The sequence below is a fragment of the Crinia signifera genome, chromosome 2, assembly GCF_055691185.1.
Source record: "Crinia signifera chromosome 2, ASM5569118v1, whole genome shotgun sequence".
Lineage (NCBI taxonomy): Eukaryota > Metazoa > Chordata > Amphibia > Anura > Myobatrachidae > Crinia > Crinia signifera.
Window position 1 is genome coordinate 396,676,800 of NC_139218.1, and position 18,653 is coordinate 396,695,452.

General features: G+C 47.7%; 1 protein-coding gene across 1 annotated transcript in view; it reads right to left on the reverse strand.

Annotated features, from left to right (window-relative positions):
- LOC146058602 (uncharacterized) overlaps positions 1–18,653 on the reverse strand; it is an 83,512-nt gene that overhangs the window by 42,410 nt on the left and 22,449 nt on the right. Inside the window, exons 7-9 of the mRNA XM_083170877.1 lie at positions 14,175–14,990; positions 6,368–6,517; positions 3,472–3,611 (exon numbers count right to left, since the gene is read on the reverse strand). Coding sequence (XP_083027003.1) covers positions 3,472–3,611; positions 6,368–6,517; positions 14,175–14,990 — 1,106 coding nt within the window. The remainder of the gene's footprint in view (positions 1–3,471; positions 3,612–6,367; positions 6,518–14,174; positions 14,991–18,653) is intronic.

Here is an 18,653-nt window from a genome sequence, read left to right on the forward strand (position 1 = left end):
ATCTCCCCAGTCATGTCCTGTATTATTACTATAGATATAAGTGATGTCACTGTGACACTCCCAGATCCCCTCATCTTCCCAGTCATATCCCTGTATTATTACAATAGATATAAGTGATGTCACTGTGACACTCCCAGATTCCCTCCCCAGTCATGTCCCTGTATTATTACTATAGATATGAGTGATGTCACTGTGATACTCCCAGATCCCCTCACCTCCCCAGTCACATCCCTGTATTATTACTATAGATATATGTGATGTCACTGTGACACTCCCAGATCCCCCTCACCTCCCCAGTCATGTCCCTGTATTATTACTATAGATATAAGTGATATCACTGTGACACTCCCATATCCCCTCACCTCCCCAGTCATGTCCCTGTATTATTACTATAGATATAAGTGATGTCCCTGTATTATTACTATAGATATAAGTGATGTCACTGTGACACTCCCAGATCCCCTCACCTCCCCAGTCATGTCCCTGTATTATTACTATAGATATAAGTGATGTCACTGTGACACTCCCAGATCCCCCTCACCTCCCCAGTCATGTCTCTGTATTATTACTATAGATATAAGTGATGTCACTGTGACACTCCCAGATCCCCCTCACCTCCCCAGTCATGTCCCTGTATTATTACTATAGATATAAGTGATGTCACTGTCACCTCCCCAGTCATGTCCCTGTATTATTACTATAGATATAAGTGATGTCACTGTGACACTCCCAGATCCCCTCACCTCCCCAGTCATGTCCCTGTATTATTACTATAGATATAAGTGACGTCACTGTGACACTCCCAGATCCCCTCACCTCCCCAGTCATGTCCCTGTATTATTACTATAGATATAAGTGATGTAACTGTGACACTCCCAGATCCCTCTCACCTCCCCAGTCACGTTCCTGTATTATTACTATAGATATAAGTGATGTCACTGTGACACTCCCAGATCCCCTCACCTCCCCAGTCATGTCCCTGTATTATTACTATAGATATAAGTGACGTCACAGTGACGCTCCCAGATCCCCTCACCTCCCCAGTCATGTCCCTGTATTATTACTATAGATAGAAGTGATGTCACTGTGACACTCCCAGATCCCCTCACCTCCCCAGTCATGTCCCTGTATTATTACTATAGATAGAAGTGACGTCACAGTGACGCTCCCAGATCCCCTCACCTCCCCAGTCATGTCCCTGTATTATTACTATAGATAGAAGTGATGTCATTGTGACGCTCCCAGATCCCCCTCACCTCCCCAGTCATGTCCCTGTATTATTACTATAGATATAAGTGACGTCACAGTGACGCTCCCAGATCCCCTCACCTCCCCAGTCATGTCCCTGTATTATTACTATAGATAGAAGTGACGTCACTGTGACGCTCCCAGATCCCCGCACCTCCCCAGTCACGTCCCTGTATTATTACTATAGATATAAGTGACGTCACAGTGACGCTCCCAGATCCCCTCACCTCCCCAGTCATGTCCCTGTATTATTACTATAGATAGAAGTGATGTCACTGTGACACTCCCAGATCCCCTCACCTCCCCAGTCATGTCCCTGTATTATTACTATAGATATAAGTGACGCTCCCAGATCCCCTCACCTCCCCAGTCATGTCCCTGTATTATTACTATAGATATAAGTGACGTCACAGTGACGCTCCCAGATCCCCTCACCTCCCCAGTCATGTCCCTGTATTATTACTATAGATAGAAGTGATGTCACTGTGACACTCCCAGATCCCCTCACCTCCCCAGTCATGTCCCTGTATTATTACTATAGATATAAGTGACGTCACAGTGACGCTCCCAGATCCCCTCACCTCCCCAGTCATGTCCCTGTATTATTACTATAGATAGAAGTGATGTCACTGTGACACTCCCAGATCCCCTCACCTCCCCAGTCATGTCCCTGTATTATTACTATAGATAGAAGTGATGTCACTGTGACGCTCCCAGATCCCCTCACCTCCCCAGTCATGTCCCTGTATTATTACTATAGATATAAGTGACGTCACAGTGACGCTCCCAGATCCCCTCACCTCCCCAGTCATGTCCCTGTATTATTACTATAGATAGAAGTGATGTCACTGTGACACTCCCAGATCCCCTCACCTCCCCAGTCATGTCCCTGTATTATTACTATAGATAGAAGTGACGTCACTGTGACGCTCCCAGATCCCCTCACCTCCCCAGTCATGTCCCTGTATTATTACTATAGATAGAAGTGATGTCACTGTGACACTCCCAGATCCCCTCACCTCCCCAGTCATGTCCCTGTATTATTACTATAGATATAAGTGACGCTCCCAGATCCCCTCACCTCCCCAGTCATGTCCCTGTATTATTACTATAGATATAAGTGACGTCACAGTGACGCTCCCAGATCCCCTCACCTCCCCAGTCATGTCCCTGTATTATTACTATAGATAGAAGTGATGTCACTGTGACACTCCCAGATCCCCTCACCTCCCCAGTCATGTCCCTGTATTATTACTATAGATATAAGTGACGTCACAGTGACGCTCCCAGATCCCCTCACCTCCCCAGTCATGTCCCTGTATTATTACTATAGATAGAAGTGATGTCACTGTGACACTCCCAGATCCCCTCACCTCCCCAGTCATGTCCCTGTATTATTACTATAGATAGAAGTGATGTCACTGTGACGCTCCCAGATCCCCTCACCTCCCCAGTCATGTCCCTGTATTATTACTATAGATATAAGTGACGTCACAGTGACGCTCCCAGATCCCCTCACCTCCCCAGTCATGTCCCTGTATTATTACTATAGATAGAAGTGATGTCACTGTGACACTCCCAGATCCCCTCACCTCCCCAGTCATGTCCCTGTATTATTACTATAGATATAAGTGACGTCACAGTGACGCTCCCAGATCCCCTCACCTCCCCAGTCATGTCCCTGTATTATTACTATAGATAGAAGTGATGTCACTGTGACACTCCCAGATCCCCTCACCTCCCCAGTCATGTCCCTGTATTATTACTATAGATATAAGTGACGCTCCCAGATCCCCTCACCTCCCCAGTCATGTCCCTGTATTATTACTATAGATAGAAGTGATGTCACTGTGACGCTCCCAGATCCCCTTACCTCCCCAGTCACGTCCCTGTATTATTACTATAGATATAAGTGATGTCACAGTGACGCTCCCAGATCCCCCTCACCTCCCTGTATTACTATAGATAGAAGTGATGTCACTGTGATACTCCCAGATCCCCTCACCTCCCCAGTCATGCCCTGTATTATTACCATAGATATAAGTGATGTCACTGTGACACCCCCAGATCCCCCTCACCTCCCCAGTCACGTCCCTGTATTATTACTATAGATATAAGTGATGTCACTGTGACGCTCTCAGATCCCCTCACCTCCCCAGTTATATCCCTGTATTATTACTATAGGTATAAGTGATGTCACTGTGACACTCCCAGATCACTCACCTCCCCAGTCAGCAGGTAGATGATCTCCAGGGTGAGATGTAATATCCTCTCAGTTACCGGGCTCCTGTCCGTGTCCATCATCAGTAATTCAGTGACCCTTTTGAGATTTCCAGAAAAACAGGCTCTCGGTCTGCACTGTGCTAGGAATAATAGAATTGTTATTAGTATAATAAGCATCACAGAGACTTGGTGAATGTTATTATTATTATAATTTTATTTATAAGGCGCCACAAGTGTTTCGCAGTGCCATACAAAGGAACAATACAGGGAGACAAAGCTTGGCATAACATTGAATAAATAACAAAAATACAGTACAAATAAAGAGCGACGCAGATCAATACACATTACAGCTTGGATATAAGTAGTGAGGACTCAATCAACATACAACTAGAGGCTTGAGGCCAATGATGGAGATGAGTATGCGGACGAAGATGGTCACTGAGTGTTGGAGTATGGGAGAGCTGTGAGTGACATGTGAAGAGAAGTGGGCTCTGACAACAGGAGGGAAGAGGGCCCTGCTCAGAGGAGCTTACAATCTAGTAGGAAGGGGAAATGTTCCTCAGAAGTTTCCTGACCCAGCTTCAGAAAACTGCTTAGTCACAATCTTCTGAGACCAGAGCTGGGCTGGCTCGCTGGGGTATTGCTGGGACCTGCTACCACCTGGCACCAGCCCGTGTACCGGCACCCACAGACTGGCAGACATTTCCCCAGTGAGCCAATCACACTTATATATGGTGCCGGTTGTCCCAAATATGTTATAAATGCACAAACTGGATTTTATGATCCACACGGTTATTTCATGTTCAAAATATAGAAATCCCAAATTTCATCAGTACAGCATAGACCACACTGCTAACTATTGGGGTGTCAGGAATCCAACAGGAGAAACATTACACCCTAACTTCAGGGGAAGGAAATATCTATCTTTATACTGCTGAGCTGCTGGAGATACGTTATCTGCATCTTTTATATACATGTTCCCTACCATTCCCCATTATCTGTCCTACACCAGTCCCTCGGGGTTAGGGATAAATCCAAGTGGGTTAAAGGATTCGTCCTGTGACAGGGGGAGGAGCAACGTCAAAAGAAGGGACGCAAATGGACATTTGCTACATTTCAGGCATGGTGGCTCACTTTGCTTGCTCGTCACCGGATTACTAACGGCAACCAATGGTGGTGCAGATAGTGAAACTGCAAAACACCCGCCTTGCTCGTCCTTTAGCCCACTTAGATTTTGCAACTACCATTCTCTCAATGCCAGTTATAGCCCTCCTAGTGTCAGTTATAGTACCCATCACACGCACTCACCTCTCCCAGTACAGGACCAGTCACACACACTCACCTCTGCCAGTACAGGACCAGTCACACGCACTCACCTCACGCAGTACAGGACCAGTCACACGCACTCCCCTCTCCCAGTACAGGACCAGTCACACGCACTCCCCTCTCCCAGTACAGGACCAGTCACACGCACTCCCCTCTCCCAGTACAGGACCAGTCACACGCACACCCCTCTCCCAGTACAGGACCAGTCACACGCACACCCCTCTCCCAGTACAGGACCAGTCACACGCACACCCCTCTCCCAGTACAGGACCAGTCACACGCACTCACCTCTCCCAGTACAGGACCAGTCACACGCACTCACCTCTCCCAGTACAGGACCAGTCACACGCACTCACCTCTCCCAGTACAGGACCAGTCACACGCACTCACCTCTCCCAGTACAGGACCAGTCACACGCACTCACCTCTCCCAGTACAGGACCAGTCACACGCACTCACCTCTCCCAGTACAGGACCAGTCACACGCACTCACCTCTCCCAGTACAGGATCAGTCACACGCACTCACCTCTCCCAGTACAGGACCAGTCACACGCACACACCCCTCTCCCAGTACAGGACCAGTCACACGCACTCACCCCTCTCCCAGTACAGGACCAGTCACATCCCCCCCCCCCCCCCTCTCCCAGTACTGCACCGGTCACACACACCCCTCTCCCAGTACAGCACCAGTCACTCACACACACCCCTCTCCCTGTACAGTACCAGTCACACACCCCTCTCCCAGTACAGCACCAGTCACTCACACACACCCCTCTCCCAGTACAGCACCAGTCACTCACACACACCCCTCTCCCAGTACAGTACCAGTCACACACCCCTCTCCCAGTACAGTACCAGTCACACACCCCTCTCCCATTACAGGACCAGTCTCACACACACCTCTCCCATTACAGGACCAGTCTCACACACACCTCTCCCATTACAGGACCAGTCTCACACACACCTCTCCCATTACAGGACCAGTCTCACACACACCTCTCCCATTACAGGACCAGTCTCACACACACCTCTCCCATTACAGGACCAGTCTCACACACACCTCTCCCATTACAGGACCAGTCTCACACACACCTCTCCCATTACAGGACCAGTCTCACACACACCTCTCCCATTACAGGACCAGTCTCACACACACCTCTCCCATTACAGGACCAGTCTCACACACACCTCTCCCATTACAGGACCAGTCTCACACACACCTCTCCCATTACAGGACCAGTCTCACACATACCTCTCCCATTACAGGACCAGTCTCACACACACCTCCCCCAGTACAGCACCAGTTACCTGACCCCTCTCCCTGAACAGTACAAGTCACACATACCTCTCCCATTACAGGACCAGTCTCACACACACACCTCTCCCATTACAGGACCAGTCTCACACACACACACACACACACCCCTCTCCCATTACAGGACCAGTCTCACACACACCTCCCCCAGTACAGCACCAGTTACCTGACCCCTCTCCCTGAACAGTACAAGTCACACACCCCTCTCCCAGTACAGCACCAGTTACCTAACCCCAATCCCAATATCAGACACACCCTCTCCCAGTACAGTACCAGTCACCCAGGGGACGGTCAGAGGCCACTGTAGCAGAGAAGCCCGGTCACTGGCAGCAATCTGCAGGTGGATGACAGGCTGGAGCACCTTGAAAACGAGGCTTGGAATACAGCGATATCCGGTCACTTCCGGGGGGAGTGGTCAGACGCAGGAATGAGGCTTGGATTCAGGAAGTAGCGGGGACTTCGGCGTCACTCAGAGCCAGAGAGAGTGAGAGATCATGAGAAGTGATTATGTGAGGAAGAGGGGGGTGAGCTGGGTGTATCTGCTGCAGGGGCTTCCGCTACCAGTGGACTCTCTGAGTCTGAGCTGCCCAGTTACATGCCATCCTGGGGGTACAACCTGGCTCCCACCCCCACAGTAACAAGCTCCATGCTGAGGGCAGGGATGTACTAACAGGATGATCGGGACGATTGCCTGCAGTTCCCCTCCAATACACTAGATGTCACAATTTTTACTGATTTACACATTTAAAAAATGAAAAATAAAAACGTGTAACAGCAAATTATGTCAGTCAGACCACCTTAGACCGCCTTATATCATTATCATTTGCAGTAAAACGTGCATTATCCCATATTTATTATATATTATAACATACATACGTCATACGTACATATATTGTTTGTTTCCAGTGGGATGATGGCGATATCTTTTTTTATTTACGTGGGATGATCAAGGTTTCATCGCTGATATGTATACCTGGGACTGTTTTCTATGCGTTTCCAGTGGGGTGATGGCGATAACACGATAACTTTAGGGATTTGCCATTGGGATTCTTTAATGCAAAATAACTACAAAAACAATTGTATACAAAACAGTTTAATTCAAAAGTATATTTCCCTAATGCTTATAAACATTATAATAGAATTATAATAAATACAATATATCCGGTACAGTAATGCCCCTTTCCCACTGCAGCTAAAAAACTGTAAATTGCCGATTTTCAGCGCAATTTACCGTTTTAAGGCTGCAGTGGGAAAGTGCCAGAGTTGAAATACAGTTTAAAGCTAAATGGTATTTCAACCCGTTTTTAAAGCAGAGTCCTACACTTTAAAATAACGTTTAAGAGGCAGTGGGAATGCCTCTTAAACGGTATTTAGCCTCCAGGCAGTCCCAGTGCCTGATAAGACCTAGTAGTTCTCACTTTGTGCATGTGTAATGAGTGCACGTGCATAATAAAGAGCCGCTCATTACATATGCACATATTTAATAAGCGGCTCATTAGTATGCACATGCACTCATTACATATGCACAAAGTGAGAACTACTAGTTCTCATCAGGCACTGGGACTGCCTGTACCCCGCATGGACCCCCGCTGCCTCCCCACTGCCCTGCATCCCCGTGCAGGTAAGTACAAGGGGAGGGGAGGTGGGGGCACAGGGGGTTAGGCATTCTTTACACTTGGGGGGGGGGGGATTAGGAACTCGTTACACTGGGGGGGGGGGGATGTTGGGCACTCTACATTTTACACGGTTCACTGCAATGGGAATGGTACTTAAATGGTATTTAAAACAGTAATCTGCTGCAGTGGGAATGCTAATACCGTTTTAAATACCATTTAAGATTACCAGTACTTTAAACTGGTCTGCAGTGGGAAAGCAGCATAAGGGGTATTATTATTATTATAATTTTATTTATAATGTGCCACAAGTGTTTCGCAGCACCGTACAATGGAACAGTACAGGGAGACAAAACAGTATTACATTGAATAAATAACAAAAATAGAGTACAAATATAATTACAGCTTAAATGTAAGTAGTGAGGACTCAATCAACATACAACTAGACGCTTGATGCCAATGATGGAGATGAGTATGTAGACGAAGATGGTCACTGAGTGTTGGAGTAAAGGAGAGCTGTGAGTGACATGTGAAGAGAAGAGGGCTTTGACAACAGGAGGGAAGAGGGCCCTGCTCGGAGGAGCTTACAATCTAGTAGGAAGGGGAGACAGACAGATTACAAGAGGTGCAAGCGAGTGGGTGGTGGTTAGATAGCAGGATGTAAACAGGCAAGGGGTCGGAGAACCAGCTGGTTTATGCAGTGGAAGGGTACGCTTTGATGAATAGGTGAGTTTTCAATGCCCGTTTGAAGCTTTGCAAGGTCGGAGAGAGTCTAATGGAGGGAGGGAGTGCATTCCAGTGAAGGGGTGCAGCATGGGCAAAGTCCTGTACTCTAGCATGGGAAGCAGTGATCAGGGTGGAGGAGAGACGACAGTCATCAGCCGACCGTAGAGGGTGGGAGGGAGTATGAATGGTGAAAGGTTAGAGATATATGGAATTAGAGACGGCCCTGTATGTGAGTGTGAGGGGTTTGAAGAGGATTCTGTAGGGGAATGGAAGCCAGTGCAGATTTTGTTGAAGGGGAGTGGCAGAATTAGAGCGGCGGGAGAGGAAGATAAGCCTGGCTGCAGCATTGAGGACAGATTGGAGAGGAGCCAGTTGGGATTGAGAGAGGCCGGTGAGGAGAACATTGCAGTAGTCGAGCCGTGAGATGACCAGTGAGTGGATGATCAGCTTAGTTGCACTCTGTGACAGATAATAGCTGTGGATCCGCATTCTTTTGTCGGAAACACAGCCAAAACCAACAGTTTTTGGCCCCTTTTCCGACAATCTCAAACCAACTTTAAAAAAATCAGGTGGGAGAGAGGGGTGAGGGAGAGAGAGAGAGTGCTTAGGGGGCAGCTGTAGCCACAGTCGGTGAAAGACACTCTCCTCTGACGGGCATCTCCCCTGGCAGAGCTCCCTGGCCGGCAGGCGGCTACATGGCTGTGGCTCTCTCCAGCCGCTCCCTGTGATGTCATGAAACTTAACAGTAGCATGACTACTCCCCCTCTATCCTCCCCTCTGACCCCAGTCACCACCTGGGTCATGTATGTCCCAGGTGGTGGATCTTATCAACACCAACTTGAGCCAGTACCGCCATCTGGCTAATGGCACCTGGAAGTGCATGGTAGCCGGAGCAGATCAGAGCTTCTTGTTAGCGTTCCGCAGCGGATTACAAATCCATGAACAAAGTGATTGTCAGTTCTGTTGGGAAAAATACTTTGGTAGTGTGGGAGGTCATGAGCAAATATATAAGCATATATGTTGTCCAAATTCACTGCATAATAGTGATACCATAAATAATAATTCAATAGATCTAATTTTGTTATTTCTTCTGTTTTTTGTATAAAATTAAAATTTTCACCTTGATTTCAGGAAATCTGACAAAATTGGACGTGTTTGACATCCCCTCCGACCTGATGCACGGTCCCGTGCGCATCGGATCAGAGTCGGGTGGTCGGACTGCACAGAAAGCAGTCCCAGGTATACATATCTACGATAAAAACCTGATCATCGCCATCATCCCACTGGAAACGTATAGAAACGGTGCCAGGACTCAATATTGATATTAGAATGCTGTTTTCTTATTCATTTAATTATATGGCCTTGTTGTTATAAACCAATGCAGATGCTACATAAATTCTGTATCTTTTTTTCTTTAACTATAAATATATCATTTAAAAGCTTAATGTGCTTGCTGCATTTTGTAAATTCTCAGTTGAAGTAAAAAAAAATAATGACATCTAGAGGTGTGAATAGGAACTGCAGGCAATCATCCCTTGTGATCATCCCGCTGAGGTCACCATGAGGGAGAAAATGCTCTGTCCCTGGTAATGTATGATTGCCATCACCTGCGGTGAAATGCCTGTCTTATCAATTACCCAGCTCCCCACAGGTGACAGCAATCCTACATTACCAGGAACAGAGCATTTTCTCCCTCATGGAGAGGGTCAGGCAGGCAAACCTGCTCTATAGGAAAACAGATAGAGGTGTCGATGTGGGGGCTCTATAGCCCCCAGCACCTGAGTCAGATAATGGGAGAGGGTGGGCTGTGAGACCCCAATAATTCTGTCACTGACAGCCTGAAAGCTTCCAGAAGCCACGCAGCCATTTATGCAGGCCTCAGACAAAATGTGAGAGTGTTGTCTCTGAGTCTAGAAGTCCAGTTTGATGAGGTCATATGGAAAATGCTGGTACGAATGAGACAGAACATCAGCATGACCTGTGCATCAGCCAATGGCCCCTAACAAAAATAAGGTCTCAGCAGTACCTGCACATACTGTACCGAACATACCGCAGTACCTACACATCCTGTACCACACATACCGCAGTACCACACATACCGCAGTACCTACACATCCTGTACCACACATACCAAAGTACCTACACATACCGCAGTACCTGCACATACTGTACCACACATACCGCTGTATCTGCACATACTGTACCACACATACCGCAGTACCACACATACCGCAGTACCTACACATCCTGTACCACACATACCAAAGTACCTACACATACTGTACCACACATACCGCTGTATCTGCACATACTGTACCACACATACCGCTGTATCTGCACATACTGTACCACACATACCGCAGTACCTACACATACTGTACCACACATACCGCTGTATCTGCACATACTGTACCACACATACCGCTGTATCTGCACATACTGTACCACACATACCGCTGTATCTGCACATACTGTACCACACATACCGCAGTACCTGCACATACCGCTGTATCTGCACATACTGTACCGCACTACCAGCACATCCTGTACCACACATAGCGTACCACCTGCACATACTGTACCACGCATACCGCACTACCGGCACATCCTGTACCACACATACCAAAAGTACCTGCACATACTGTACCACACATACTGCAGTACCTGCACATACTGTACCACACATACTGCAGTAGCTGCACATACCGCAGTACCTGCACATACTGTACCACACATACCGCAGTACCTGCACATACTGTACCACACATACCGCTGTATCTGCACATACTGTACCACACATACCGTACCACACATACCGCAGTACCTGCACATACCGCAGTACCTGCACATACTACACTTACCGCAGTGCCTGCACATACCACACATACCGCAGTACCTGCACATACCACACATACCGCAGTACCTGCACATACAACACATACCGCAGTACCTGCACATACCACAGTACCTGCACATACCACACATACCGCAGTACCCGCACATACTGTACCACACATACCGCAGTACCCGCACATACTGTACCACACATACCGCAGTACCTGCACATACTGTACCACACATACCGCAGTACCTGCACATACTGTACCACACATACCGCAGTACCTGCACATACTACACTTACCGCAGTGCCTGCACATACCACAGTACCTGCACTTACCACACATACCGCACTACCTGCACATACAGTACCACACATACCGCACTACCTGCACATACCGCACTACCTGCACATACTGTACCACACATACCGCACTACCTGCACATCCTGTACCACACATACCACAGTACCTGCACATACCGCAGTACCTGCACATACTACACATACCGCAGTACCTGCACATACTGTACCACACATACCGCAGTACCTACACATACCACACATACCGCAGTGCCGGCACATACTACACATACCACAGTACCTGCACATACCACACATACCGCAGTGCCGGCACATACTACACATACCACAGTACCTGCACATACCACACATACCGCAGTACCTGCACATACCACACATACCGCAGTACCTGCACATACTACACATACCACAGTACCTGCACATACTACACATACCACAGTACCTGCACATACCACACATACCGCAGTACCTGCACATACCACAGTACCTGCACATACCGCAGTACCTGCACATACCACACATACCGCAGTACCTGCACATACTACACATACCACAGTACCTGCACATACCACACATACCGCAGTACCTGCACATACCACAGTACCTGCACATACCGCAGTACCTGCACATACTACACATACCGCAGTGCCTGCACATACCACACATACCGCAGTACCTGCACATACTGTACCACACATACCGCACTACCTGCACATACTGTACCACACATACCGCACTACCTGCACATACTGTACCACACATACCGCAGTACCTGCACATACTGTACCACACATACCGCAGTACCTACACATACAGTACCACACATACCGCACTACCTGCACATACCACACATACCGCAGTACCTGCACATACTTTTATAGGCATTGTAATTGGATTATAATACACACATGCAGCCAAAAGCTGTTCTATTTGAACGTTCTATTTCACCCCTCATGTGGCCGTGGTTGTACACATGAATCCTAGGTAATGAGCGTGTTTGATGTTTGCTATGAGGTAACGCTGCTGAGTTTGGCCCACGGTGCATTGAGTCGTACGTGATTTTCATTCATATTTCAGCAAACTGCTGTTTTTGGTTTCAGAAATTACCGAGATGCATTTTACGGCCAAAAACACAACCTTACAGGATAGTAAACGTAACACTAGGTACTGAATAGGCCAATAATAACAATATTGTACACACGTATATAACCACTCAAACAGCTAATATCTCCAAAATTCACTAAGGAATTTGTCTGGGTTTTGTACGCTTCAATAAGGTACGGAACATTTAATACAGATCCAGGATTTTATTTAAAATAAATAAATAAAAAACACTTCAAACATTTTTATAAAAATCAATGACTGGTGGCAGACATACACGAGGGGGGATTCGGAGTACCTGGAAACAACAACGGATTTTAGACAATGAGCTCAGACAGGCTGTGTCTGTAACGTGGCGGTGCTGTAACACACTGCAAATCCTTCTGGAGGTCCGGGAGCACACACACATATAGGGGGGTATTCAATATCAGCCGCTATTTCTGACAGGGGAATTAGCAGACACCGCCTATTCAATGCTGCCGTTTCCAACAGGTGGATGGTGGATCCCAAAAAAAACAGATTCGGCATTCAAACCAGTTGGATCTGTTTTGTCGGAAGCGGCTGTGGTTTGTCGACAATCCGCTGTAGTTTTCGCCAGTACGCCCACATTTCGCCACTTGACAGGCGGAACATTGAATTCCCGCCTGTCGTGTTGCAGACTATCCGACCACAAAACGTCCCGTGATTCCAACTGTCGGTACTTTCCAACAGTCAGAATCCCACATTGAATGCCCCCAAAAGGGGATTTTTCAGACCCGATTGCAGGGCACATTTTTTAGCAACTGCACAAAGCCATGCTGTGCTGCAGATTTAACATTTGCAGAGAGAGTTAGATTTTGGTGAGTTACAGATAAAGTGCCTCTCAGCCAGCGCTGGGGCTCGCCAGAATTCCCCCGCTGGTGAGCCGATGCTCCATCTGACTGGGACGCAAGAGCATCCCACACACACGCGCGTCCCAGTTTCCGGGCAGCAGGGGACGCAAACCCTGCCCATCTCCGCTTCAGGGAGACGGGCAGGGTTATGAGGGAGCGGAGAGGTGGGGGCGGCGTTGGGAACTGGCGGGGAGGCTGCGGGGTCCTGGGAAGAGCTCCGGATGCGCGTGAATCCCCTTCCGGCAGCTGGCTAATCTACCGCCACCCCCTGCAAAAATCACAGGCGCTACATCTGTACTTTGTTTCTGTGCAGGGTAAATACTTGCAGCTTTATTTTCACAGTGCTATTTAGATTTCATTTTGAACACACTTCATCCAAATCTAACAACTCTCTCTGCACTGGTTACATCTGCCCCACCTGCAGTGCACATGGGGCCTTATTCAGACCTGGTTGCTAGGCAGTTTATATTTGCTGTCTAGCAAATGGAAAAGCGCCACCCACCGTCCCAACGAACAAAAAACCAGAAGAAAATAAGTTAAAATATTCTCCATTGGAAAAAAAACAGAGTATTACCTGAGTAAATGGACTCACTCGGGATTTAAAATAGGCTTCTCATCTACATGACTCCTCTGGTGTATGACAAGATGTGATTTCTGTTTAAAACTTTTCCCACATGCAGCACATGGGAATGGTTTCTCCCCTGTGTGACATCTCTTATGTGCAACAAGGTATGATTTAAGCGTAAAACATTTCCCACACTCAAAACAAGGATATGGCTTCTCACCGGTGTGCCGTCGCTGATGTGTAATTAAACTTGATTTCTGTGTAAAACATTTCCCACAGTCATAACACAGAAATGGTTTCTCACCCGTGTGGCTTCTCTCATGGGCAACAAGGTACGCCTTTAGCGCAAAACATTTCCCGCACTCAGCACACGAAAACGGCTTCTCACCCGTGTGACGTCGCTGATGTACAAGTAAAGTTGATTTCCGTGTAAACCATGTCCCACACTCAAAACACGGAAACGGCTTCTCGCCTGTGTGCGTTCTCTCGTGTGTAATTAAAAGTGATTTGCGTCTAAAATATTTTCCGCGCTCAGAATACGGAAATTGCCTCTTATGCTCATTAGCTGGCTGATGGGTAATAGGCGGTGTGTTCTGTATAAAACATTTGGCATCTACAGAAAATGGAAACATTTTATCTGCTGTAGCCGATGTAGCGAGATCAGCATTACTAGAACCTCCCTCTTTATCACATGACATATAGGCACGGTGAGGTGCCGGATGTATAACTGGGGTTATCAGGTTTTCTTCTGGAGACTGTATTGTGAGGTCCTCATCGATTTCACAATTCTGAGTTAATACGAGATGATCATTGGAGACATTCCAGGTTCTACATCCATCTGCTGGGAATAAACCACACATATGGAAATATGAATATTGTCATAAAATGAAGACTTTGGTGATAGAACGCAAAATTGCCATCATAGACCACCTCAACGGTTTTGCCCTGGCTGTTCCCTACCTCTGGAATTCTCTCCCTCTCCGACTCTCTTCAAAACTTCAACCATTACAGTACATGATGGGTGGATTATATCCTTCTTTGTTAAACCTGCAAACGTATCCATCCGCATCGGTTGTCCGCCATGTCGCATACTATTGTCCTCAAGCCACCACCCTGTGCCCGTCTACCCTACAAGCTTGATGCTAACAGAAATTAGCACCAGCAATCTTGTCTATAATGGATACGTATACGTCAGTAAGTTACTGTAGATCTTCCCGTCTTAAAACCATGGCGCACGTGATGTACAGCAATCCATTATTTGGCTAAATTCCTTTAATACAGTCAGCGCATGTATTAACAAGATCGCCAAATCCTATTGGCCGTTACTTAAGTCTGACCCAGAATTCTCATGTTTACAGGACAACTCCCTCGCCGATGTAGCGGGGAAGGTACCTGAATTTTTTTTGTCACTGAAACCAGTTTGCGACAGAATCCAGCGGACACCCGGTGCCGCGCCACACTCATAACGTCACCCATTTTAACGCTGCCCTCTGATATCGGATAATTAATCATATTCCCTGCCCCAAGTCTGTGGTTATAATCTGAAAGTCAATTTTTGATTGCGTCCATTCATGCAATAACTTCTGCACCTAATTGGGCATTTATACCGTGTATCTCTTCCTGTTTATGTTGCTATGACATTATCTAACCCTATCAGTGGTGTCTGTAATATCACATGACTGATGATGACCTACTGACCGTGTAACACTCAGCGCAGGAGGGGATTAAGGGGTGTGGTTTACTTGGTCGACAATTATAGATCAATACATGGAATGAATGTACCGCTGCGGTCACCGTGCTTGGCGCAAGAGTTAAAAAAGAACTTCAGGTTGATCATGGACCTTATTCTGGTCAGTTCGCAATGCCGTGTGTTCGCACAGGGCCGATATTTTTGCTTTCCACATTTCTGCGCATGCGCTGGGAGGGGAGATCAAACTGTTTCATCCATCCTTGCGAGGGGGGGGTGGAGAGTTGATCAATCAGCATATGGAAATGCCCAGCGTTTTATGGGCGTTCCCATAAAAACTCTGGGATTCTCATGCTGATGGGCCGATGACATCACCGGGCAGGCAGCTGACATCACCGGAATGTGCAGGCAGATCTCAGGTTGCTCTGAGCAACCAGAGATCTGCCAGCACGTTTTACATCATTCCATGGTCGGCAACCATCGTATGATGTGGGTGTTCCCCCGCCGGCTGCGAATGGATGCTTGCGAACGTACACACATTGCGGATGGTGGGCCGGCGTACCACCATTCCCAAGGCGGGATCTGGGTCACTCGCAAGGGTGCAAATACGCATCCGAGCGAATGAATCAGAATAATGTCTGTCGATGTAATGACTGTGGATTCATACATACATACATATAATAAATACAGATGTATATATATATGTTTGCTGCAGTCGTGCCCGTCTTGGCACTCGGATAATGCGTCTCAGATGCAACACTATGGCGTACGTTTACCAAGATGGGAGTTCTTATGAAGACAGGATGTTGCCCATAGCAACCAATCAGATTTTATCTTCTAGAGCAGGCATGTCCAAACTGTGAGCCTCCAGCTGTTGTGAAACTACACATCCCAGCATGCCTTGCCATTGATTTAGCATTCCCTAATAGAAAGAAATGATGGGACTTGTAGTTTCACAACAGATGGAGGGCCGTAGCTTGGACACGCCTGATGTATACAGACAGATTATTGTTGTAATCCCGGGTCCGGCACCTTCACATTTAACCCTGCTTATAACCCGGGTCGAATTCCCGGGTTGCTCAATCCTGGTTATACAGTTTGGTGCTTTCACACAGCACCTCTCACCGGGTTATTACGTCCGTAACATCCCAGGTTCCAAATGTGGTGTGAAAGGGGCCAGTGACTCTAGTAGGCGAGCAACAATAAATCAAAATCTCCTCCTCCAAGTACTAGGAGGTCTCAGTCGCCTATTGCACAGCCACCGAGACGGGAGAATCGGAGGCTGCTACTTTTAAAACCTGTACTTTCCTTTCCTGGGGTGTGGCTCTCTACTGTGCTGCTTCTAGCACATGCTGGTCTCTATCTTGAGATAAAGACCAAATTGTGCTATAAGCGCCAAAGCAGAGTGTGACACCACAGGCAGGAAAGAGGAACTGTGCGAGTTTTGAAAAGGTGCAGGGGCTGCCTCCACTCGCAATGTCAGACAATACCAGTAATAATTATTCTGGCCAGTAAGAGGGTTCTTCACTTACTAGAGGTGCACTAGAGAGTGCAGGGAGGAGACTGGTCAGATCTCTGGGCTGGTAACACACAGTGACATGATGTGAGGGGGGGGGGGGGAGGCAGGAGTATAATAGGGGCTGATGGCACCTGATGTATGCGATACACCAGAGAGTGCGGGGAGGAGACTGGTCAGATCTCTGGGCTGGTAACACACAGTGACATGATGTGAGGGGGAGAGCAGGAGTATAAGAGGTGCTGATGGCTGCTGATGTATGAGATACACCAGAGAGTGTGGGGAGGAGACTGGTCAGATCTCTGGGCTGGTAACACACAGTGACATGATGTGAGGGGGAGAGCAGGAGTATAATAGGGGCTGATGTATGAGATACACCAGAGAGTGCGGGGAGGAGACTGGTCAGATCTCTGGGCTGGTAACACACAGTGACATGATGTGAGGGAGAGAGCAGGAGTATAATAGGGACTGATGGCTCCTGATGTATGAGATACACCAGAGAGTGCGGGGAGGAGACTGGTCAGATCTCTGGGCTGGTAACACACAGTGACATGATGTGAGGGGGAGAGCAGGAGTATAATAGGGGCTGATGTATGAGATACACCAGAGAGTGCGGGGAGGAGACTGGTCAGATCTCTGGGCTGGTAACACACAGTGACATGATGTGAGGGGGAGAGCAGGAGTATAATAGGTGCTGATGGCTCCTGATGTATGAGATACACCAGAGAGTGCGGGGAGGAGACTGGTCAGATCTCTGGGCTGGTAACACACAGTGACATGATGTGAGAAGAGAGCAGGAGTATAATAGGGGCTGGTGGCTCCTGATGTATGAGATACACCAGAGAGTGCGGGGAGTAGACTGGTCAGATCTCTGGGCTGGTAACACACAGTGACATGATGTGAGGAGGAGAGCAGGAGTATAATAGGGGCTGATGGCTCCTGATGTATGAGATACACCAGAGAGTGCGGGGAGGAGACTGGTCAGATCTCTGGGCTGGTAACACACAGTGACATGATGTGAGGGGGGGGGAGGCAGGAGTATAATAGGGGCTGATGGCTCCTTATGTATGAGATACACCAGAGAGTGCGGGGAGGAGACTGGTCAGATCTCTGGGCTGGTAACACACAGTGACATGATGTGAGAAGAGAGCAGGAGTATAATAGGGGTTGGTGGCTCCTGATGTATGAGATACACCAGAGAGTGCGGGGAGGAGACTGGTCAGATCTCTGGGCTGGTAACACACAGTGACATGATGTGAGGAGGAGAGCAGGAGTATAATAGGGGCTGATGGCTCCTGATG